This window comes from Geotrypetes seraphini, chromosome 7 (assembly GCF_902459505.1).
Source record: "Geotrypetes seraphini chromosome 7, aGeoSer1.1, whole genome shotgun sequence".
Taxonomy (NCBI): Eukaryota; Metazoa; Chordata; class Amphibia; order Gymnophiona; family Dermophiidae; genus Geotrypetes; species Geotrypetes seraphini.
This window is the reverse complement of record NC_047090.1, coordinates 158,445,695-158,470,611: the sequence shown is the minus strand read 5'-3', so window position 1 is coordinate 158,470,611 and position 24,917 is coordinate 158,445,695. Positions and strand designations below refer to the sequence as shown.

The 24,917-nt window shown below is 46.0% G+C and overlaps 1 protein-coding gene across 5 annotated transcripts in view; it reads left to right on the top strand.

Moving 5' to 3' along the window:
• Nucleotides 1-24,917, top strand: part of MARK3 (microtubule affinity regulating kinase 3) — a 184,123-nt gene that overhangs the window by 55,184 nt on the left and 104,022 nt on the right. For all 5 annotated transcript variants that reach the window (XM_033951301.1, XM_033951297.1, XM_033951300.1 and 2 more), the window contains exon 7: nt 14,100-14,156. In XM_033951301.1, the coding sequence (XP_033807192.1) occupies nt 14,100-14,156 (57 nt within the window). The remainder of the gene's footprint in view (nt 1-14,099; nt 14,157-24,917) is intronic.

The following is a 24,917-nucleotide window of genomic DNA, read 5'->3' as shown; positions in this document are numbered from 1 at the left end:
GATTCATCGACCTACGCTTGGGGCGCTCATCCCGATGGTCTCCGTACTCAAGGCCACTGGACCAGTACGGATCGTCAGTGTCGCATCAATCTGTTGGAACTCAGAGCAATTTTCAAGGCTCTCAAAGCTTTTCAACATCTTCTTCACGACCAGGTAGTCCTCATTTGGAAGGACAACCAAGTCACCATGTATTATGTCAACAAACAGGGAGGGACGGGATCTTACTCCCTTTGTCAAGAAGCTCTGAAGGTTTGGGACTGGGCAATCTGCCATAACACCTTCCTCAAAGCTGTCTACATCTAAGGGAAGAAAAATTGTTTGGCGGACAACTTGAGTTGTCTTCTGCAACCTCACGAATGGACACTCCATTCCTCGCCTCTTCATCACATTTTTTTCACAGTGGGGAATGCCTCAGATAGATCTCTTGCAGCTCCCCACAACTACAAACTGCCTCAGTTCTGCTCCAGGATCTATTCTCCTCATCGCCTCGAGGCAGATGCTTTTCTTCTGGAATGGACGAATCTCTTCCTGTATGTATTCCCTCCATTCCCTCTCATTCTGAAGACTCTTGTCAAGTTAAAGAACGACCATGCCACCATGATTCTGATCGCTCCTCGGTGGCTGAGACAACCTTGGTACTCCCTTCTACTTCAACTCAGCAGCAGGGAGCCATGCCTTCTACCAGTTTTTCCATCTCTGCTTACACAGAGTCAGGGATCTCTGCTTCATCCCAACCTGCAGTCTCTACACCTGACAGCTTTGTACCTCTCAACATAACTCCTCTTCAGTTCTCTCAATCTGTACGAGACATTTTAGAGGCTTCTAGGAAACCTACCACTAGACAATGCTATCACCAAAAATGGACTAGATTTTCTTTGTGATGTTTTTCTCACGATAAGGAACCTCAACATTCCTCCTTGTCTTCTGTTTTAGACTACCTTTTGCACTTATCCACCTCTGGCCTCAAGTCTACATCGATCCGAGTCCATCTTAGTGCAATTGTTCTTTCCATCAGCCTGTTGAAGGAAAACCCCTTTTTGCTCATCCGGTGGTTTACAGATTCATGAAAGGACTTTTCAATGTCAAACCTCCTCTCAAGCCGCTTCCAGTTGTTTGGGACCTCAATGTTGTTCTTGCTCAATTGATGAAGCCTCCATTTGAACCAATGTCTATGGCTCATCTGAAGTCTCTCACTTGGAAAGTGGTGTTTCTCATTGTCCTCACTTCTGCTAGACAAGTCAGTGAGCTGCAAGCTTAGTTGTTGATCCACCTTTTACTTTGTTCCATCATGACAAGGTGGTTCTACGTACTCATCCTAAATTCCTACCTAAAGTGGTTTCGGAATTTCATCTCAACCAATCCATTTTTCTTCCAGTGTTTTTTCCAAAGCCTCATTCTCATCCTGGAGAATCAGCTCTTCATACTCTGGATTGTAAACATGCTTTGGCCTTCTCTTTGGAACGCACTAAACCTCACAGAACTGCTCCTCAACTTTTTGTCTCTTTCAATCCCAATAAGTTGGGACATCCTATCTCTAAGCGTACCATCTCTAACTGGACGGCTGCTTATTTCTCCTTCTGATATGCCCAGGTTGGATTACCTCTACAGAGTAGAGTCGCAGCCCATAAGGTCAGAGCAATGGCAGCTTCAGTAGCTTTCCTCAGATCTACATCTATTGAGGAAATTTGCAAGGCTGCTACTTGGTCCTCGGTTCATACTTTCACTTCTCATTATTGTCTGGATGTTTTCTCCAGACGGGATGGCCATTTTGGCCAGACAGTATTACAAAATTTATTCTTCTAAACTCCCACCATCCCATTCTGGTTAGCTTGGAGGTCACGCATATAATAATAATAATAATAACTTTATTCTTATATACCGCCAACAATCTTGTGACTTCTAGGCGGTTTACAATGAAGAGAAACTGTACAGACAGCGAATTACAGAGTATAGCATTGAACATCTGGTGATAGTAACAGGAGAGTTACAGGGTCTGTGTATTACACGGTTTCACAATGAGTAGCATTATACAGTCGACGATATTCAGAGCATAAGTAGGAGAAGAGAAAGGAGATTGCGCTTTGAGTTACAAAGATGCAAGACTGCAAAGGTGAAAAAGTTAACATAAGATGTTGATGAGAAGTAAGTTGTTAACTTGGTACATTTGAACGAAGGACGGGCACCAGTGGGAAAAACTGGTAACAATTAAAGATAGAAATTTTGGCAGAAGAGGGTAGACGGACTCCTTGGGATGGGAGGAGGCTCCGATTTTAGGGGAGAAGTCTGGTTAGGTTATAAATTTCTTAAACAAGGTGATTTTTAGTTCTTTCCTAAAGATACTATGAGATTCTCTGTGAGAATAGGCTGCCTGTTTGTCCTAGGATAAGAACATAAGAACATAAGCAGTGCCTCTGCCGGGTCAGACCAGAGGTCCATCCCGCCCAGCAGTCCGCCCCCGCGGCGTCCCAACAGGTCATGACCTGCCTTAATCACCAGAAGGGGCCCCCTTGCCCCCTAGGTTTCTCATCGAAGTCCTATCTTCCCATCAATGTCCTAACCCTCCGGCCTTGCACCTGCACGACCTGGTGAGCTGTCTATACTTATGCAACATCCCAGCACCTCCCTCAGTACCCCACGATCCCCTTTTCCCTCAGGAATCTGTCCAATCCCTGTTTGAATCCCTGTACTGTACTCTGCCGGATCACTTCCTCCGGGAGCGCATTCCATTTGTCCACGACCCTTTGGGTGAAGAAAAACTTCCTTGCATTTGATTTGAACCTATCTCCCTTCAGTTTCTCTGAGTGCCCCCTCGTACCTGTCTTCCCTTTTAGTCTGAAGAACCTGTCCCTGTCCACCCTCTCTATGCCCCTAAGTATTTTGAAGGTCTCTATCATATCCCCCCCTGAGCCTCCTCTTTTCCAGAGAGAAGAGCCCCAGTTTATCCAGCCTCTCAGCATATGGGAAGTTTTCCAGCCCTCTTACCAGTTTCGTTGCCCTCCTTTGGACTCTCTCAAGAACTGCCATGTCCTTCTTGAGGTGCGGCGACCAATATTGAACGCAGTATTCCAGATGTGGGTGCACCATCGCTCGATACAGCGGCATGATGACTTCCCGCGTCCTGGTTGATATGCCCCTCTTGATGATGCCCAGCATCCTGTTGGCTTTCTTCGAGGCTGCTACACACTGTGCGGATGGTTTCATGGATGGATCCACTAGCACACCCAAGTCTCTCTCAAGTCCGGTGTCTTCCAGCAATCTCCCCCCCATTTTATACTCGAACAACGGGTTCTTTTTCCCTATGTGCATGACCTTGCATTTATCTACGTTAAAGCGCATTTGCCATTTGTTTGCCCAGTCCTCCAGCTTATCGAGGTCCCTTTGCAGTTCCTCACACTCCTCCCTGGTCCTAACTCTGGCGCAGAGCTTGGTATCGTCTGCAGATTTTATAACCTCACACTTTGCCTCCGTTTCCAGGTCATTGATAAATATGTTGAAGAGTAGCGGCCCCAGCACCGATCCCTGCGGCACACCGCTCGTGACTCCCCGCCAGTCAGAATATTGGCCCTTTACTCCGACCCTCTGTAGTCTACCTGACAGCCAGTGCTTGATCCATCTGTGTACATCCCCGCCCATCCCGTGGTTCCACAGCTTCCTAAGCAGCCTTTCATGTGGCACCTTGTCAAAGGCCTTTTGAAAATCGAGGTAAATGATGTCTATGGGTTCCCCTTTGTCCACCTGACTGCTTATTCCCTCAAAGAAGTACAGAAGGTTTGTCAGGCACGACCTTCCCTTACAGAATCTGTGCTGGCTTGTCCGCGTAGGCCATTTTTCTCGATGTGCTCGCAAATGCTGTCCTTGATCATTGCTTCCACCATCTTCCCTATAACTGAAGTCAGGCTCACCAGCCTGTAGTTCCCGGGGTCACCTCTCGATCCCTTCTTAAAGATAGGTGTGACATTCGCCAGTTTCCAGTCCTCTGGTACCTCTCCAGTTTTCAAGGATAGGTTGCAAACATGCTGGATTGCGCCCGCTATTTCCTGACTTAGTTCCTTTAGAACCCTTGGGTGGATCCCGTCCGGTCCCGGTGATTTGCCGCTTTTCAGTCTGTCAATCTGCTTGAGGACATCCTCCCGACTTACCTCTATATGCCCCAATCTTTTGGCCTGCTCCCCACTCATGAGCTCCTCTGAGTCCGGTATATTGGACGTGTCCTCGCTCGTGAAGACCGACGAGAAGAACGTGTTCAACCTCTCAGCTACCTCTTTATTCTCCTTAATCACTCCCTTCCTATCCCCATCGTCCAATGGCCCCACCTCCTCTCTCACTGGTTGCTTCCCCTTTACGTAACTGAAGAATGCTTTGAAGTTTTTCGCCTCCCTGGCCAGCCCCTCTTCGTATTTCCCTTTTGCTTTTCTAATCTCTCGGTGGCATTCCTTTTGGCATTTCCTGTGCTCCTGGTGATTTTCCTCCGTTGGATCCCTTTTCCATTTGCGGAAGGACACTTTCTTGTCACTGATTACCCTCTTTACTTCAGGTGTCATCCAAACCGGGTCTTTTGACCGCTTGTTCTTGCGGCCTTTCCTGAAACTGGGGATGTACAGTTTTTGCGCTTCCTGCAGTGTGTCCCTGAGAAGGGTCCAGGCGCTCCCTACAGTCTCCATCCTAAAGCCGTTCCTGAGCTTCCTCCCCACCATTTTCCTCATAGCAACATAGTTCCCTTTCCTGAAGTTGAGCGCAGTCGTTGCGGTCCTCCCCACTATGGGTGACCCCCTTTCTAATGTGAATCTGATCACGTTGTGATCACTGTTGCCTAGTGTTCCTCCCACTTCTACCCCTCTTGCAGGCCCCCCTAATCCGTTAAGGATGAGGTCAAGAGTAGCATCCCATCCCGTCGGTTCCTTGACTAGTTGCTCCATGAAGCAGTCCCTCACAGCTTCTACGAATCCTGCTTCCCTCGTGGAGTTGGAGTGTCCCGTACTCCAGTCTATCCCCGGGTAGTTGAAGTCCCCCATCACTGTTACACTTCCAGTCCTGCATTCCTGTCTCAGTTCTGCTTCCAAGTCTTGTCCTATTGTTTCTGACGCACCAGGCGGGCGATAATACAGCCCCAGCTTTATGTCTGCACTCTTCTTTCCCGGCAATTTGACCCATAGCGATTCTAGCTCCTCTGCCTTTGTTGCCGTATCGATCCCAATCGATTAGATATAGTCCTTTATATACAGCGCTATGCCTCCCCCCTTCTTGTGGGTCCTGTCCCTCCTGTAGAGCTTGTACCCTGGCAGCGCCACATCCCATTGATTTTCCTCTGTCCACCAGGTTTCTGTAATTCCTATTATATTCAGGTCCTCCCCCTTGGCCATGACTTCCAGTTCACCCATCTTAGCCATGAGGCTTCTTGCATTTGCGTATAAGCACTGTAGGTCCCGGTGTTTGTCCTCTACCTCTGCCTTTACCTGGGCTGCCTTCCCTTGGGTCTCGGGCTGTTTTCCTGCTCCCGGTGCCTCTGCTGTGCCCTCCGCCTTTACCCTCGCAACTCTCTTCCTCCCCATGTCCCCTCCATCCCACCTCCCCGCTTTTCCCCGGGGAGTACCAGCCCCCTCCTGTGCTATCGTCCCCTGGGCCTTGGTTTGTTCCCCCTTGCCTTGTGTCTCCCCTTTGCCCTGTGGCTCCACCTTATTGCCTTCTGTTTGCACCCTGGTGCCATCTTGTCCTCCTGAATCCCCTGTTTTCCCCTTCCCCTTAGACTTCTCCCAGCAAGTTGCTGTTACCTGGTGTTTCCCTCGCTGTCTGATCGCGAGTTCCATCGGACCCCCGTCCTCCTCCCTGCAGTCAGCCCATTCAGCATCTTTTCTTGATACTGCTGTCCGAAGCGTCATCAGGTCAGCTGTCGGCTTTCCCCCTCTCTGTAGTTTAAAGCCCTCTCGATCTCCTTCTTTACGTTGGCTGCTAGTATTCTTGTTCCCGCCGTGCTCAGGTGCAGGCCATCCCGCCTGTAGAGCTTGCTCTTTCCCCAGAAGGACGACCCTCCTCCTTGCACCACCTCCTCAGCCACGCATTCACCTCCAGGAGCTCAGCCTGCCTCCTTGCATCTGCCCTCGGGACCGGCAGGATCTCCGAGAATGCTATCCTCTGTGACCTCCGTTTCAGCTTCCTTCCCAGGACCCTGAACTGGTCTGTTAGCGCAGGCATGCTGAAATTCCTCCGGCTCACATCATTTGTTCCGACGTGGACAATTACTGCTGTCTCCTCCGTTTCGGCTCCGTCCAAGATCCTCTCGATTCTGTCGGCAATGTCCTTTGTCCTGGCCCCAGGGAGACATGTCACCAGCCGGTCCTCTCGACCTCCGGCTACGTGACTGTCCACCTCCCTCAGGATCGAGTCTCCCACAACAATTGCAGTCTTTCCCTTCCTTAAGAGCCTCCTCTGCCTCAGGTCCGTGTCCATGGTGAATCTGGGCGCTCCTCCCTCGGGGTCCTTGGCCTCCTCTGGCCTCTCCACTAGGTCCATCCTCCGGTGGGTCCTGGCTCTCGTCTGATGACACCTGTCTGAGTTGCTGCTGGTTCTGCTCCTCGACCCTCCTGTAGCTCTCCTCGATGAATCTCTCAAGGTCCCTCACCTGATCTTCAATGGAGCTGTTTCTGTCTGGATCCTCAGACGCCTGGCTTGGCTCCTCTGAAGCGTGCAGCCCCTCCAGGTCCTGAACCCTGGCCTGCAATCTCGCGACCTCATACTTCAGGCCTTCCAGCTCCCGGCACCGACCGCATATGTACTCCCGCCTTCCCGAGGGGAGGTAGTCGTACATATGGCACCCCATGCAGTACACTGGAAAGCTCTGGTGTATTCCGGCTGCCTCCATTTCCATCTTATCCGCTCCGCTCTCCGGTCTCCCTCAGCTCTCTGCTCTGCTCCTTTGGTCCGTCTATTTGCTCTCCGCTCTCTCGTCTGCCTGTTCTGCTCTCTCCTCTCTGCTTTCTCCTCTGGCTCTCACCACTCTGGTCTCCTCTGATCTGTTGGTGTCCTCACTCCCTCGCTCTCCCTCCGCCTGCTGCTGCTGTGTCCTCTCTCCCTCTGCCTGGTGCTGCTGTGTCCCCTCTCCCACTCTCACTCTCCGCCTGCTGCTGCCGTGTCCTCTCTCCCTCTGCCTGGTGCTGCTGTGTCCCCTCTCCCACTCTCACTCTCCGCCTGCTGCTGCTGTGTCCTCTCTCCCTCTGCCTGATGCTGCTGTGTCCCCTCCCCCACTCTCACTCTCCGCCTGCTGCTGCTGTGTCCTCTCTCCCTCTGCCTGCTGCTGCTGTGACCTCTCACCCACACTCACTCTCTGCCTCTGGTTGTGTGCTGACCTTGGTGTAGTGCCCTGGCCCTTCTCCAAGGCCCTTCGCAAAGGCGATCTCGCTAAGGCGAGCGCCTTTGCCGCTCGCCTTTGCCGCGCGCTGTTGGCTCCTCCCCTTTTAAGGCGGAGCTCCAAGGTCCGACGTCGGAGGGGTGGGTGGAGCTACCTCTCGCCGCTATCCCTCGCTCTGCACTCTCCCTGTGCCTCCTGGCTCTCATCCTCTCCTAACCCCTGCCTTCCAAGTCTCTCTCTTGCCTCTCTCCCTCTGTGGCTGCTTGCAGGCAAGCTGGACTGTTCGGCGTTGGCTCCGCCCCTTTTAAGGCGGAGCTCCGAGGTCCGACGTCGGAGGGGTGGGCGGAGCTACCTCTCACCGCTACCCCTCGCTCTGCACTCTCCCTGTGCCCTACTGGCTCTCCTCCTCTCCTAACCCCTGCCTTCCAAGTCTCTCTCTTGCCTCTCTCCCTCTGTGGCTGCTTGCAGGCAAGCTGGACTGTTCGGCGTTGGCTCCGCCCCTTTTATGGCGGAGCTCCGAGGTCCGACGTCGGAGGGGTGGGCGGAGCTACCTCTCGCCGCTACCCCTCGCTCTGCACTCTCCCTGTGCCCTCCTGGCTCTCCTCCTCTCCTAACCCCTGCCTTCCAAGTCTCTCTCTTGCCTCTCTCCCTCTGTGGCTGCTTGCAGGCAAGCTGGACTGTTCGGCGTTGGCTCCGCCCCTTTTAAGGCGGAGCTCCGAGGTCCGACGTCAGAGGGGTGGGCGGAGCTACCTCTCGCCGCTACCCCTCGCTCTGCACTCTCCCTGTGCCCTACTGGCTCTCCTCCTCTCCTAACCCCTGCCTTCCAAGTCTCTCTCTTGCCTCTCTCCCTCTGTGGCTGCTTGCAGGCAAGCTGGACTGTTCGGCGTTGGCTCCGCCCCTTTTATGGCGGAGGTCCGACGTCGGAGGGGTGGGCGGAGCTACCTCTCGCCGCTACCCCTCGCTCTGCACTCTCCCTGTGCCCTCCTGGCTCTCCTCCTCTCCTAACCCCTGCCTTCCAAGTCTCTCTCTTGCCTCTCTCCCTCTGTGGCTGCTTGCAGGCAAGCTGGACTGTTCGGCGTTGGCTCTGCCCCTTTTAAGGCGGAGCTCCGAGGTCTGACGTCGGAGGGGTGGGCGGAGCTACCTCTCGCCGCTACCCCTCGCTCTGCACTCTCCCTGTGCCCTCCTGGCTCTCCTCCTCTCCTAACCTCTGCCTTCCAAGTCTCTCTCTTGCCTCTCTCCCTCTGTGGCTGCTTTACACCGTAACAGGTGTAAACCAGGGACAGCAGGCAGCTATTCTCGCAACCAACCCACCTCCCCTGGTTGGCTTCTCTGCTAGCTATCTGAACTGAGGAGATGCGCCCTGTGCTGGGCGGGAAGGCACTTGCGCATGCGTGGTGCGGCTGACTTGAAACTTCTAGTTTCTACAAGCAAGTCTGCTTGCGAGGTTTCCGCATCAGGGCTCCGTCAATGACGTCACCCATATGTGAGAATAACTGCCTGCTGTCCCTGGATAACACCTGTTACAGTAAGTAACTGTGCTTTACTAAAGAAATGGTATAGGTGCACCAAGCAAGAACTACCATGTAACATCCTTGATAGAGATCCTGTATGTGGGACATTTGTTTCCTTAGATCTTTCTTGGGAAGATCAACTAATATGTAAACTCTTTTGATACTTTGTTTTAAAAGATTGGCAAGAAAGAAATTGAAAATAACATCAGACTGAATTAGTAGTTCTGAGTTTTATATACTACTTTTCTTTTACATGTCATGCTAATGTCTATATATTAAACTTCAGAAATTTTTGTAACACCAAAAGCAAGTACAGTAGAAGTTAATACATTCTAATATGGCCTCTGTTCTCCACTTGTTGCCAGGAATGGGATCATAGGAATAGCCTCACTAGGTCAGACCAATGGTCCATCTAGCCCAGAATCCCATCTTCACGGTGGCCAATCCAGATAACAAGTTCCTGGCAAAAACCCAAATAGTAGCAACATTCCATGCTACTGATTCATGACAAACAGTAGCTTCCCCCATGGCTGTCTCAGTAGCAGACTATGGACTTTTCCTCCAGGAACTTGTTCAAATCTTCTTTTTTAAAACCAGCTAGGTTAACCACATCCTCTGGCAATGCGTTCCAGAGCTTAACTATTCTCTGAGTGAAAATATATTTCCTCCTGTTGCTTTTAGAAGTATTTCCCTGCAGTTTCATCGAATGTCCCATAGTCTTTGTAATTTTTGACGGAGTGAAAAATCGATCCACTTATACCTGTTTTACTCCACTCAGGATTTTGTAGACTTCAATCAATCATATCTCCCCTCATTTGTCTCTTTTCTAAGCTGAAGAACCCTAACCTTTTTAGTCTTTCCTCATATGAGAGGCGTTCCATCCCCTTTATCATCTTGGTCACTCTTCCTTGAACCTTTTCTAGTGCCGCTATATCTTTTTTGAGATAAAATGACCAGAATTGAATGCAGTAGTCAAAGTGAGGTCACACCATGAAGCGATACAGAGACATAACATTCTTAGTCTTGTTTACTATTCATTTTCTAATAATTCCTAGCATCTAGTTTGCATTTTTGGCCACTACCGCACATTGAGTGGAATGTTTATTTAGTTAGTTTTATAGCCCTTCCTCTCCAATAGTCCTGAAAGAGTTACAAAGATATGCAGATAGACGTCATCACCATCAATAACATATGCTACAGAGCATTGAAGATGGGTATCAATAACACATGCTATGAAGAAACTAAGGAAAAACAAAAAACAAACTGCAGGCAACTATGTAGGAGATGCAGGCAATGTTTATTATACCAAATATTTCATTTATGCAGTTAAAAATAGCAAACCAAAGGACCTGACATGGTCCATGTTTCGGAAAACACTCCTTCCTCAGAGGTCCTAATAAAAATAAATATGAAAGCTAAGGGGATATGTATAATAACATAAATCATATGAAATGGTGTGCAAAATTAAGATAAAAATCCATGTGAACAAATATATTAGATCGTGAACAGTGAAGAGAAAATTTTAATATTGCATGCATAAAAAAATTTTTAATAAGTAATACCAGAAATGTTGATGAATGTGAACGTGACACTGAGACTTGTAAGAGGTACAAACGTGTGCTTAAATGTGATGTGACAAAAATATCTTGAGAAAGTGACTGGAAAAAATGCGTGTACATATACTAAACTTAAAACAAAGAGAGACCACAAAAGATTGAGTGAAAACAAAACTAAAGAAGACTATGAAAACAAATCCTAAAGGACTACCAATAAATAAGTAAAAGGATGAAAGGGGAAAGAAAGATGAAACAGATAATGACCTACCATGGTTGCTAAGGTATAAAATAAGCTGCATAAAAGGTATAAAACTAAAAGAAAAGAATCGAATGAATAAAATACAACTTTAATTCTTGTAAAAGGTTAAAAAAATAATAAGAAGAAATGGTTAAAACATTAAAAAAAAGGGGTTAGTTAAAAAAGTTAGAAGGGGGTAAGTAAAAAAAGAAGCATAACCCATCACGTTAGCCCAAACGTATTACATCCTAAGCACAGAAGGGGAAAGAAATGAAGAGAAGTGATGAGCACTGCTACACATTCTAGGTGCCATAAAAGGAAAACTATCGCTGCATTACATCGTATTTATAAAAACACTTCTATGGGTGGCGTATGCCGTTTATATTGTTATAAATATAAATGAGCCTGCTGGGGCTCACCCAACCTGCAATCTAAAAGACTCATTTTTATTAGGACCTCTGAGGAAGGAGTGTTTTCCGAAACACGGACCGTGTCAGGTCCTTTGGTTTGTTATAAGGTGGTATTTTTAACTTCATAAATGAAATATTTGGTATAATAAACATTGCTTGCACCTCGTACATAGTTGCCTGCAGTTTGTTTTTTGTTTTTGCTTTGGCTTTCAGTACTGCAGTTTTTGTTGGATTTATTTTATGGAGAAACTAAGAACACACTTGCTATATAGAATCTAAGAAGGTATCAACATGGCTGTGGTAGATAATAGAACAAGTATTGGTTGATGGAAAGACTCTGATGCCCTGAGTTACAAATGTGCTAAGTCTTGGTCGGTTAAAGTTTGAGACTAGGAGCATGCTGGTTTGTGAACAGTAGTGTTTTTACTTCCTTCTGGAAGGGCAGAAGGTTGTTGGTTGTCCTGAGGGCAGGAAGGAGCTGGTTCTATAGTTTAGGCATGCTGTGGGAGTATGATCACTTCTGGGCTATTTCCAGGTGGTAGCGATTTGCTGGTGGGTTGTACAGCCCGAGTTCAAGTTGAGATTGGAGAGGTCATTGAGAGTGGTAGATTAGAAGCTTCCTCACTATGTAGTCGGGGGTCATGCCTTGGACACATTTAAAGGCCAACATTAGTTGTTTGAAAATGGTGTGCTGGTGTATTGGAAGCCAATGGACCTGATTCGGTGCAGGGGAGATGTGGTTGAAAGGGTTAAGGTTCTTTACGAGTCTCACTGCTGCATTCTGGACTCTCTGTAGTTGGTGTTGCTTCTTGGCCAGTATACCGATGTAGAGACCATTGCAGTAAACCAGTTGGGACAAAACAAAGGCATACAACAGCTGGGTGAAGTCAGTGTCGGAGAAGTAGCAGTGGATGGGTTTTAGTTGTAGGTAGTAGGAGGATAGTACCTTGGAGATTTGGGCTGATAGTGTCAGGCTAGCATCCAGTGTGATGCCCAAGCTGGACACTTAGTTGAAGTGTATTATCTACAATGACACCCAGATCTTTTTCTTGGGCACTGACTCCCAAGATGGACCTAGCATCTGGTAACTATGATTTGGGTTATTCTTCCTAATGTGTGTCCCTTTGCATGTGTCCACATTAAATTTCATCTGCCATTTGGACGCCCAATCTTCCAAGTTCCTAAGGTCGGCCTGCAATATTTCATAGTCTGTATGCATTTTAACAACTTTGAACAGTTGGGAATGTCTGGCTTCATCATTTCTACACAATATCTTGCCTTCTACATTAACATATAAATAAAACAGTTAAACACAAAATCATAAAAGCAAAAATAGAAACACTTTACAGAGAATTAAGTGCATCTCGATAAAAGAAAAGTCTTAATTGCTATCCTAAACTCCAATAAATCAATTGATCTGCAAGAAGAAGGGGCTTAATTATATTAAAAAAATGATAGAATAAGCACAAGAACGCCCTTATTATGGACACATGTATAGGCACCAGAACATCAAATGATTGGGGACTATCAGGCAATGAAGTGTGCTCAATATTGGGGGTGCTAAGCACGCACTGGCACTTATAGAACTGGCTCCTGTGGTCACCTAGTAATCCAAATGCTTTCTCTTCTTCCGCTATAACTTGCAACTCAGTCCTGTCACTAAGCTCTCATATTAATTATTTCCAAACTAAATTATAGCCATACTTAAATGCTTTTGTGTCCCTAACATTTTCATAATCCTTTAGCTACTTCTCAGTTATGAAGGGGTGGGTGGGGGGCACAAACGGTTACAGAAAATGAAACCTTCACTGATATTTATATGTTGTGAGAAGCCTATATTATATGTTAAAGCCATGGCTGATAACTGTGTTTGAGCTATGTAATGAATTTGAGTACCGTATTTCCCCATGTATGGGCTGCGGCTTATATATGGGTTTTACAAATCTCTGCAGTGGATGTGGCTTGCTTAAATGGGGCGGCTTATATAAAGACATTAAAACTCGCAGTTAGATAAGCCGCCCCATTAGAGGACTACCAAAACTGAACTTCCCCCCTTAAATACCTGAGCAAACTGTGAATGCTGGTGGAAGGTGCGGACCCAACAAATTCATCACTCTGCTGGCAGGCCCCTTTGCGTGCGCAGAAGACATCTCTGCTGGCAGGCGCTGAATATCCTGTTATGGAAACTATCTTCAATTTTCGGCTCCGAGCCCATTCAACCACAGTCGCGCTGTGCAGGGCAGGAGCGATGTTTGTAATCTCAAGCCTCGCCCCATACTGCTTCCTGATTGGCTGCTGTTGCAAGAACTGACGGCAGCCAATAAGGAAGCAGTGCGGGGCAAAGCTTGAGACTGCAAACATCGCTCCTGCCCTGCACAGCATGGTTGGAGGAGGCAGCCTTCCAGTAGGTATTTACCGGCAGGGAGGTATTTAAGGGGGGAGAAGAAAATAACTTAGATAAATTTAAAAGTAAACTTAAGAGCTTTCTTTTTAAAGATGCCTATGATGATTAGGAGTCCGAACCCACCACTATAAACTCTTACAAGGTTACTATCTTATTCCCCTCCTATTGTTTTCTACCATAATTGTTCCTTTTTCTATCATCAGTATTATATTTCCTTACCCATTCATTCCTTCTGTTTCTTCTGTTATTGTTTATATTGTTAGTTACTAACCTGTTATGTTTGCTTAGTGTCTACTTGTTTTTATTAACCCCAGTTTTAATCTGTAATTTGAAAGATTTGTTCATCGCTTAGAAATTTGAGTAAGCGATTAATCAAATACACAATAAACTTGAAACTTGAACTTGGTGTATAGGCCGCCCCGATGTACAGTATAGGCCAATTTAGGTTTAAAACTCTTAGATAAGCCGCGGCTAGTAACATGGGGCGATTTATCTAAGAGTTTTTAAACCTAAACCAGCATTTCCTGCGGCCTATATATGGGGGGAAACGGTAGTAATTTGGTGTAGTTCCTAAATTTTCAGAACTGAAATGTCTAAATTATGTGGCTTGGAGGTAATGAGGCCTGTTTTCTCTCCAGATAGTATCTGCAGTGCAGTATTGCCATCAGAAGCGTATTGTTCATAGAGATCTTAAGGTAAGTAGAAATTCCCTTCTGTATAAAAATGGAGTCTAATGGTTACTGAGTGTCAGCTTTGTACAACATTCACCATTTTTTATATAATATATTAACAGCATATTAATAATATGTCAAAGTTTGCTTTTAAACCAAGAACTGAAAATTCAATAAATGGAACTGATTATATTTTGAAAAATATTACTAGCTGCTTGCCATATTAGTGCATTTGCACAGAATCGTGTGAAAGAATTAGGACACCCCATGAAATATTCAGTTCTTTCTTAAGAAATATTCACTTATTGATGTCAAATCATTTTTTAAATTTATCTCTGAAAAATAAAGTACAATTTCAGGTAAACAGCAAAAATTTCCCTTGATTTACTCATGAAACAAAAGGTATAAATAAAAAAAAGATTTTACTTTGATATGTGAACATTTCTTAAGAAAGAACTGAATATTTCATGGGGTGTCCTAATTTTTTCACATGACTGTATACTTGCATACTTCAGTGGTGTCCAAACAAGCCACTAATTTCTCTTCCCCTTCAATTCACTCTTTAATATAGATTTTCCAGTTAGCAGTACAGAAATAAAAATTCCAGGGGAGAGCCCTACAGAAAATCTTAACCAACTAGCCAACTGTGCTGGGTAGAGAGAAAAATATTGTAAGACTGCTTTTTAAATTATGCTTTCTTTTAAAGAAATCCTGAAATTCAACAGGTAAAAATATAATAAAAATCTGTATTGTGTTTTTGTATACCCAAAGGAAGTTGTTGTCCTTATCTGTCTGGAAAGCCCTATAATGCATTCACATTTGTTTTCACTTACTATTTTTGTTAGGTGCCATCGACTTATTCTCGAGTCCTAGCAGTCCAATTCGCCCGCATTTTTCGACAAACTTCTTATTCCATATGCCCCTTCTCAGAATCTGCGGTCCACTACTCAAAATCTATTTTCTGTCCCCTCGATTCATGAACTATTTCTTGATTCTACCCGCAAAACCATTAGTCACTGCCCCCACGTTATGGAACTCCCTTCCGTCAGATCTTAGACAAGAAACATCTCTTGAAAAATTCAAATATAAACTAAAAACATTCCTTTTTAAAGACACCTACTCTGTTTGATTCCATTCACTTAGAGCCCTAACAGCTTTTACACAGTCGGCAGTACCGAACTGAAACGCTTCTTTTGAAGCGACCCCTAACCTAGTATGCTAAAGCCCCTCCCTTTCTTCTCTCCCTTTTTAAGATTTTATTTTTTCATTGTATTTAAGCTCTTACCTTTTCCCATTTTTCCTTTTTGTTCCAGTAAGTCAATTTGTTCTGTCGTCCCCTCCACTTTTTACTTTTAAGTTTTTGTTTTATCTTAACAAAATTCTGATAATTGTAAACAGTGTAGGTATGTTTTTGATAAATAGTATATCAAAGGTTAAATAAACTCGGAAACAAGAATTGCGGAACTAAAAAGAAATCAGTTTTGTGCTAGTCTGGAAAGGTTCTCCAGCATCATCCCCATCATTGTTTTCAACGTGTCCAGTTATCTGATTGCAGGTCGCCCTCTTCGCCTGGTTCCTGCGATCTTCCCAAACTTGATGCCCTTCTCCAGTGATCTTTCTCTTCTGATGATGTTACCAAAATAAAATAGTTGTAACTTTAACATTTGGGCTTCGAGTGACATAGCCAGCTTGATCTCTTCCAGAATTGATTTGTTAGTTCTTCTGGCATGCTTGCAATCCTCCTTTAAAAGATACAAAAAGGAGGCAAAAATGTCAATAAGGACTCTATGAGTGTGTCTGTCAGCTAATCACTCCTAACAAACCAAACCACACAGGTACCAAATATCAATTGAAGGAAAGGGGCGCTCTCAGTGTGAGGTTGTTAGCGACGGGAGAACAAACTCCAGCGCTTCCACTTACAAAGACGGAGGTGAATCACCCCGCCTGCACACCATCATCGGGCATCCCTAGTGTGCAAAATCAACTGTGCAGAATTAATAACAATAAATAAGTCACAAACAGTGAACTAGTGAGAGAGTGAATCAAACTGAAAACCCACTCATAGAGTCCTCCCCAGCCTAATCCCCAAGATACAAAATGAAACCACAGCCAACTTAACTTTTTAAAGCGAGCCAAATGAAGTCAATGAGCATTGCGGGAGACCAGAATAGTCATAGGATCAACCGGTTTCGGGTGAAACCCTTCATCAGGATCTTAAGGCTGGAGCAGAACCGGCTGGGAGGGAAGCAGGCTTCGATCTACAGCCTCCAGTCCTATCCATTCTTTGGTGGCATCGGCTGCTTCTGTTTCTGAGACGGTCTCCTCGATCTTCGAAATCTGCTTCCAAGCACCGTTCTCACCGACGATCGAGGCCTTCATCGAGGCATACTTCCAGGCATAGTTCTTCTTCTAAAGAACGTCCCATTTCAACTAAGCCTCGCTCTACTCCTACTTCGACTAGACCACCGATTCCTTGCTCGAGGTCTCCACTTCCGAACCTCGAGGATGCAGCGGTTTCGATTGCTTCGTTCAAGTCTCCATATTCTTTTGATGCCTTTTTTCCTGCCGAAGCTTCATCTTTGACCCAGGCTGCCTCGACGTCCTCGAGTCCTTCTCGAGGCAAAGCATTGGGGGATCAGCTATCTTTCTCATTTTTTCTTCGTCAGATGGCTGTTGACTTGGATCTTCAATTAGATGCTGGTTCCTTATACCATACCGGCTGTTCCAGGCAAATTGGACTCTAGGTATAAAACTGTACATCGCAAAGGGTTTGACAACTCACAGTTATCTCATCAGTCCCTGCTAGTCGAGTCCTCCTTGAAGCGGTCCCATCCTTCCAAGGTTTATGCTACCGTTCCCCCTGGAAGGGAAGGGAAAACTGGACAAATTCAGACATCGCATCTAAGAAAATGCCATGATATGCACTAAAGTCCTTAATTACAATTTTCATTTTATAACTTATTTTGAGTTCCTCATTGCTCTTTTGCCTAAATTTATCAGTTATTTAGATACTCAAAAGCACTTTGAATTTCAAGAAATCCTTGCTTCTTTATCACAACTCCGATTACATCTCCTCCAGTCATCTTATGATGCCTTCGAGTTATCTGCCCGGGTAGCTGCTTGCTCTGTAGCCATGCGTCACCTTGCCTGGCTTCGTACCATTGGCATGGACCCTAATCTTCAGGATCGCTTAGTTAATATTCCTTGTGCAGGCAATGACCTCTTTGATGAATCTATCGAGGCAGCCACCAAGAAATTGTCTGAACATGAAAAATCCTTTGCTTCTATTGTCAGACCTAAGCCAAAGCCAGCTCCTGCCAAACCTACACGCCCTGCTCCAAGGATGGCTCCTTACAATCGCCCTCCTCTTAAAAAAACAGCAGCCTCAGAAGCAACAAAAACCTCAACCTTCACCTAAGGCTATTCAGCCTTTTTGACTGTTTAAAACAGAGCATAACCTCCACCGTTCTGACTGCCATCTTTTCCCCCTATAGGAGGTCGTCTCCATCTTTTTTTACCACTGATGGATGTCAATTACATCCGACCTCTGGGTACTGACCATCATCAGGAAGGATACTCTCTTCATTTCACTCAGGTTCTACCAGAGCTTCCTCCAAGAGAGTATCCTTCCAATCCTTCCCAGACCACCCTTCTTTTTCAGGAAGCTCAAGCCCTGCTTCGTCTCCATGCCATCGAACCAGTTCCTCTGGACCAGCAGAACAGGGGGGTTTTATTCCCGTTACTTCCTTGTTCTGAAGAAGACGGGCGATCTGCGGCCCATTCTGGATCTCAGGGCTCTCAACAAATTTTTGGTCAAAGAAAAATTTTGAATGTTCTCCCTGGCATCTCTTTATCCCCTTCTCGAGCAGAACGACTGGTTATGCTCTCTGGATCTCAAGGAGGCCTATACTCGCATTCCCATTCATCCGGCCTCCCGTCAATACCTCAGATTTCAGGTGGGGAATCTGCAGAGTGCTGCCCTTCGGCCTGGCTTCATCTCCCAGAGTGTTCACCAAGTGCCTGGTTGTGGTAGCAGCAGCTCTAAGGAACCATGGTCTTCAGGTATTTCCCTACCCGACCACTGGCTCATCTAAGATTCAACATCTCAGGGGGTTATTGTAGCGACCCAACGGACTACCTGGTTCCTACAAAGTTTGGGATTCAAAATCAATTTTCCCAAATCCCATCTTCAGCCCTCACAGAATCTATAATTCATCGGAGCTGTTCTGGATACTATACAACTCAGAGCATTCCTTCCACAACAACGTCTGGAAGCTCTTCTTCAACTCTGTCATACAGTGTCTTCCCGCTCTTCCATCTCAGCGAGACACATGATGGTACTTCTGGGTCACATGACCTCCACAGTACACGTGACTCCTTTTGCCAGACTTCACCTCAGAATTCCTCAGTGGACCCTGGCATCTCAATGGATGCAGGTTTGCAACCCACTTTCTCGACACATAACAGTCACTCCTTCATTGAAGCAGTCTTTCCATTGGTGGATGCTCTCTTCCAATCTCTCCAGAGGCTTGCTTTTTCAAATGCCCCCCCCCCCCATCAGAATGTCCTCACAACAGATTCTTCGACCTACGCTTGGGCGCTCATCTCGTTGGTCTCCGTATCCAAATACAGATCGTCGGTGTCATATCAATCTATTAGAACTCAGAGCGATCCTCAAGGCTCTCAACGCTTCCAACATCTTCACGACCAGGCAGTCCTCATTCGGACTGATAACCAAGTTGCCATGTATTATATCAACAAACAGGGAGGGACGGGATCTGCCTTCCTTTGTCAAGAAGCTCTGAAGGTTTGGGACTGGGCAATCCGCCGCAACACCTTCCTCATAGCTGTCTATATCCAAGGGGTGAAAAATTGCTTGGCGGACAAATTGAGTCGTCTTCTGCAACCTCATGAATGGACACTCCATTCCTCGCCTCTTCACTCCATTCCTCGCATTTTTTCACAGTGGGGAATGCCTCAGATCTTTTGCAGCTCCCTACAACTACAAACTGCCTAAGTTCTGCTCCAGGATCTATTCTCCTCATCGTCTCGAGGCCGATGCTTTTCTTCTGGAATAGACGAATCTCTTCCTCTGTGCATTCCCTCCATTCCCTCTCATTCTCAAAACTCTGGTCAAATTAAAGAACGATCATGCCACCATGATTCTGATTGCTCCTCGGTGGCCGAGACAATCTTGGTACTCCCTTCTACTTCAGCTCGGCAGCAGGGAGCCATACCTTCTACCAGTTTTTCCATCTCTGCTTACACAGTCAGGGATCTCTGCGCCATCCCAACCTGCAGTCTCTACATCTGACAGCTTCGTACCTCTCAACTTGATGCCTCTGCAGTTTTCTCAGCCTGTCAGAGACATTTTGGAGGCTTCTTCAACTCTTCAACTAAAGGTCTCCCTCAGTCTACACCCCCCCCCCCCTTAAACCCCACCTCTCTCTTCTCTCCCCTGTTTAACTTCTCCCTAAATTTCAGTATAGTCCTCTCTTAGTCTGTACTCTGATAAATTGTATTTAAATTCAAATAACTTGTACTAAACTAATCTACTTATACTAAACTAAACGACTTATCTAAACTAAACTGCTTATACTTAAGATCTACTCCTAATTTGCCGTATACCCCCTGTATTTAAATACTGCACAGTCTTGTATGTCCAAACATTTAAACCTATTGTACATCTTATTTGTCTAATTATTTCCATTGTGTATGTTTACTTATAGACCGTTCTGAGCTACTGGGAGGATGGGATATAAATCTAAATAAATAAATAAATTCTAGGAAACCTACCACTAGACAATGCTATCACCAAAAATGGACTAGATTTTCTACGTGGTGCTTTTCTCATGATAAGGAGCCCCAACATTCCTCCTTATCTTCTGTTTTGGATTATCTTTTGCACTTATCGACTTCTGGCCTCAAGTCTACATCGATCCGAGTCCATCTCAGTGCAATTGCAACTTTTCATAAGCCTATTGAAGGGAAACCCCTCTCTGCTCATCCGGTGGTTTCCAGATTCATGAAAGGACTTTTCAATGTCAAACCTCCTCTCAAACTGCCTGCTGTGGCTTGGGGCCTCAATGTTGTCCTTGCTCAGCTGATGAAGCCTCCATTTGAACCAATTGACAAGCTTCTTGGAAATGGTCTTTCTCATTGCCCTCACTTCTGCTCGAATCAGTGAGCTGCAAGCTTTAGTTGCTAATCCACCTTTCACGGTATTTCATCATGACAAGGTGGTCTTTCGCACTCATCCTAAATTCCTCCCTAAAGTGGTCTCGGAATTTCATCTCAACCAATCCATTGTTCTTCCAGTCCTCTTTCCAAAGCCTATTTCTCATCCTGGAGAAATAGCTCTTCATACTCTGGACTGTAAACGTGCTTTGGCCTTCTATTTGGAACGCATCAAATCACACAGAACTGCTCCTCAACTTTTTGTCTCCTTCGATCCCAATAAGTTGGGACATACTATCTCTAAGCGTACCATCTCCAACTAGATGGCTGCTTGTATCTCATTCTGCTATGCCCATGCTGGATTACCCCTACACTGTAGAGTCACAGCCCATAAAGTTAGAGCAATGGCAGCTTCGGTAGCTTTCCTCAGATCTACACCTATTGAGGAAATTTGCAAGGTTGCTACTTGGTCGTCGGTTCATACTTTAACTTCTCACTATTGTCTGGATACTTTCTCCAGACGGGATGGACAGTTTGGCCAAACAGTATTACAAAATTTATTCTCTTAAATTACCAACACTCCCCCACCATCCCATTTTGGTTAGCTTGGAGGTCACCCATATGTGAGAATAGCTGCCTGCTGTCCCTGGATAACACCTGTTACTGTAAGTAACTGTGCTTTTTGGCCACCAACTTTGAAACAAACATTCTCTTTCTTCCAAATTTGCTTTTCTGAAGATGGTTTCACCGTACAGGTAAGGTGACCTTGCCTGATGCCACATTTTATTTGAAACCAATCAGTGTTGCCATATTCATTTCTTACTGCAGCTTGTACTATTATTTAATTAGTTTTCTATCCGATTGTCTCCAAAGAGCTCAGAATGGGTTACAGGTTAAACAAATATAATGTGCAGTAAACAGGTTACGATTTGCACTGGATTTGCCATAACTTCAGTACAAGTTTACGATACAAGTATTTATCCTAACTTAACACATACTAGGAATCTAATACATAATATACAGTTTACAATTTGCCATAGGATAAATCTTGCACTATAAGGATTATGAACTTAACACACAGACAGTTTACAGATTAGATTTGCATTGTTACAGTGCAAGATTTTACAATACAAGTTTTCCATAAGTGACACACACTGTTTCTGGTACCAATACACATTTCTTTGTAGTCAAGGGCAGGGGTAGGTGAAGAGGTTTGTTTTTATTGCTTTCCTAAAGTTGAGGATTCCTTCAAGGTATTTGATCTGCGGGGGCAGTCAGTTCCAGTGGCTCGGTATAAAGTGGGAGTAGAACGTCATTTGACGGTTTACAGTTGAAAGGCACAACAGGGGGCATTTTGAGATATATTTCATTCTGGTAGCGGAGGGACCTGTTTGGCATGTACGGAGGAACTTAGCTGTCACGAGGCCTGGCACCATGTTGTGCAAAGATTTGAACACTAGCATCAGGCCATTGAAGACACAATATTTTGGCTACGATCAGCAGGGAGAAGATGCTGAAGGGAACTGGGGGGAGAGAGATGCCAGACCAGTGGGAGTGGAGGAAGAGAGAAGGTAGACAGTGGATGGAAGGAATTGAATGAGGAGAAGATGAGGAAAGCAGAAACTAGACAACAAAGGTAGAAAACAAATTTCTATTTATTCTTTTTTTTTTTTTTTTTTTTTGCTTTAGGATAAAGTAGTATATTAGTCGTGTTGATAAACATTTATAAACAAAGCCCTGCCAGCTGAACATCTTTCTCTAGTTCAGCAGCCTGAACTTTGATTTATAAAATGACAATTATACAGAATATCATTTCCTTTTATACTTTAATAAAATAAGTTCAGTATAAAATTATTCGAAGCTTGTGTGGATAGGATCAAATGGTTTATGTGGCGGTGACAGGGACCGAGCTCGTGGTGACGGGGCAGAGATGGGGACAAATTTTTCACCCTGTGTCATTCTCTAGTCACAGTACAGACACCTGGGGAAATCCCACTATCTATCCTTCTCCATTGAGAATACTGACCATTTAACCCTACTCTCTGTTTTATATTTTTAATCAGCTCTTAATCCATAATAGAACATTACCTCCTATCCAATGACTTTCTGAATTCCTCAGGAGTCTTTCATGAGGTACTTTGTCAAATGGCTTTTGAAAATCTAGATGTGCATTATTGATCCCCTCATCTTTATCCACATGTTTATTCATCACTTCTAAGAAACGTAGTAGATTAGTGAGGCAAGATTTCCCTTAACTAAATCCATGTTGGCTTTGTCTCATTAATCCATGCTTATGTATATGATCTGTAATTTTGTTCTTTACAAGTTTCTACCATTTTGCCTGGCATCGATGTCTGGCTCACCAGTCTATAATTTCCCAGATCACCTCTAAAATCCTTTTTAAAAACTGGAGTTACATTGGCCACCTTCCAATACAATGTTGGATTTTAAAGATAAATTATATGTAATTACCAATATCTGTGTAAGTTCATTTATCCCAGGACCAGCAGGCAGCATATTCTTAACGCATGGGTGACGTCACCGACGGAGCCCCGGTACGGACCTTTTTAACTAGAAAGTTCTAGTTGGCCGCACCGCGCATGCGCGAGTGCCTTCCCGCCCGACGGAGGAGAGCGTGGTCCCCAGTTTCTTCGTTACCGCGGAGCGAAGAAGACGCATGTGTTTTCAACGGCCGTTGAAAAAGTAATTTTTGCGTTCCCGCTCGCGTATTTCTTCACTTTTTTTTCCTTTTTCTTATTGGATTCCCTTTATTTTTGTTTTAAAAAAAAAACCAAAAAAAAAACTCATCGAGTTTTCTTTATTTTTTCAGGCCGGCCCCAGCGGGGCCTGTTGCCACCATACAGGCCTCCGGGTTCGATTTTGCGGAGGCCGTGTTTCCATTCATGCCCCCTCAACCAGGTTTTAAGAAGTGCCAGCGGTGTGCACGCCCGATCTCCCTCACCGACCCACACAATTGGTGCCTCCAGTGCTTGGGTCCAGAGCATCGGGCTGACACCTGCACCCGCTGTGCTACGCTTAAAAAGCGTACTTTGAAAAATCGGCAGATCCAACAAAATATTTTGTTTGGTATCGGATCTGCCATGGAACCGTTTGCGACGTCGACGGCACCACAAAAGTCGGCACCGACGACATCGACACCACCGGACCCTTCCTCGGGGTCGTTGGGCCCAGGTAAGCCGGCTAAGAAGCCTCCCACTTCCCTTGAGCGCCCTCCTGCCACGGTTGCGACACCGGCCCTCCCGGCACCGCACCGGCCCCGCAAACGCTCCGCTCCGATCTCGGTGAGTGCCTCATCATCGGCCTCCTCATCGCCGGAGCGTAGAGCGGCACCTATGGTACCGAAGAAGAAAAAAGCGGTACCGGTGCCTCCCCTGGACGACCGCATCGCGGCCATACTCCAAACACAGTTACAGGAGCAGCTGCAACAACAGCTCCAACAACTGTTGCCGGCGTTGCTGGCACCGCACCTTCCGGTACGGGACCGGTCCGAGCCTCACACTGTCCCATCGGTGTCGACCCCCTCGGTACCAATTAATACTTCCATGCCGGTGCTCTTGGCAGAAACACCTGCAGAACATACCCGTGATGCTGCCGACCCTGTCCGGTCCCAGGAACGACATCGGTCTTCCTCACCCGGTACAGCCTCGGTGCGCTCAGGCAACTCTCCTTCAAAGACCCGCCATGCCGAGCCCTCCACACCGATGTCCAAACGTACGCACCCCGACGTTAGGGACCCAGATTTGTGGGAAGACTCCCCTCACGGTACCGAGGAGGACGCTTCGTCAACCGACGAAGAACCCTCCATGACCGACACCGTCTCCAAACCAGAGCAATCCTCTTTCTCCAAATTCCTTAGGGAGATGCCAGCAGCTCTTTCCATTCCCTTAGAGTCCGACTCTAAAAAGTCTCAGGCTTTCCTCGATGCCCTAGACTTTGAGCAACCTCCCAAAGAATTTCTGAAGTTGCCCGTCCACGACATCTTACGGGAAACTTTCTATAAAAACTGGGAAGCTCCCCTCACGGTTCCTGAAGCCCCTCGTAAATTGGATAGCTTGTACCGGGTTATTCCAATCCCAGGATTTGATAAGCCTCAATTGCCCCACGAGTCCCTCCTGGTGGAATCTACTTTGAAAAAATCTCAGGGTTCCAGTGTATATGCCTCCACCCCTCCTGGCAGAGAGGGAAAAACCATGGATAAATTTGGTAAGCGCCTTTTCCAAAATGCCATGTTAGCCAATAGAGCCAACAACTACACCTTCCACTTCTCCTTCTACATGAAGCATCTGGTGCAACAGCTCTCCTCCTTACAGAAATACCTTCCTGAACGTAAGGTCCCTCTTTTCCAGCAACATATTTCCAGCCTCCTCCAACTCAGGAAATTCATGGTTCGCTCCATCTACGACTCATTTGAGCTGACCTCTCGTGCATCTGCCATGGCGGTGGCCATGCGACGTTTGGCATGGCTGAGAGTCTCTGACCTGGACATTAACCACCAGGACCGCCTGGCTAACGCACCTTGTCTGGGTGATGAACTCTTCGGAGAGTCCCTGGACTCAACAACCCAGAAACTCTCAGCACATGAGACCA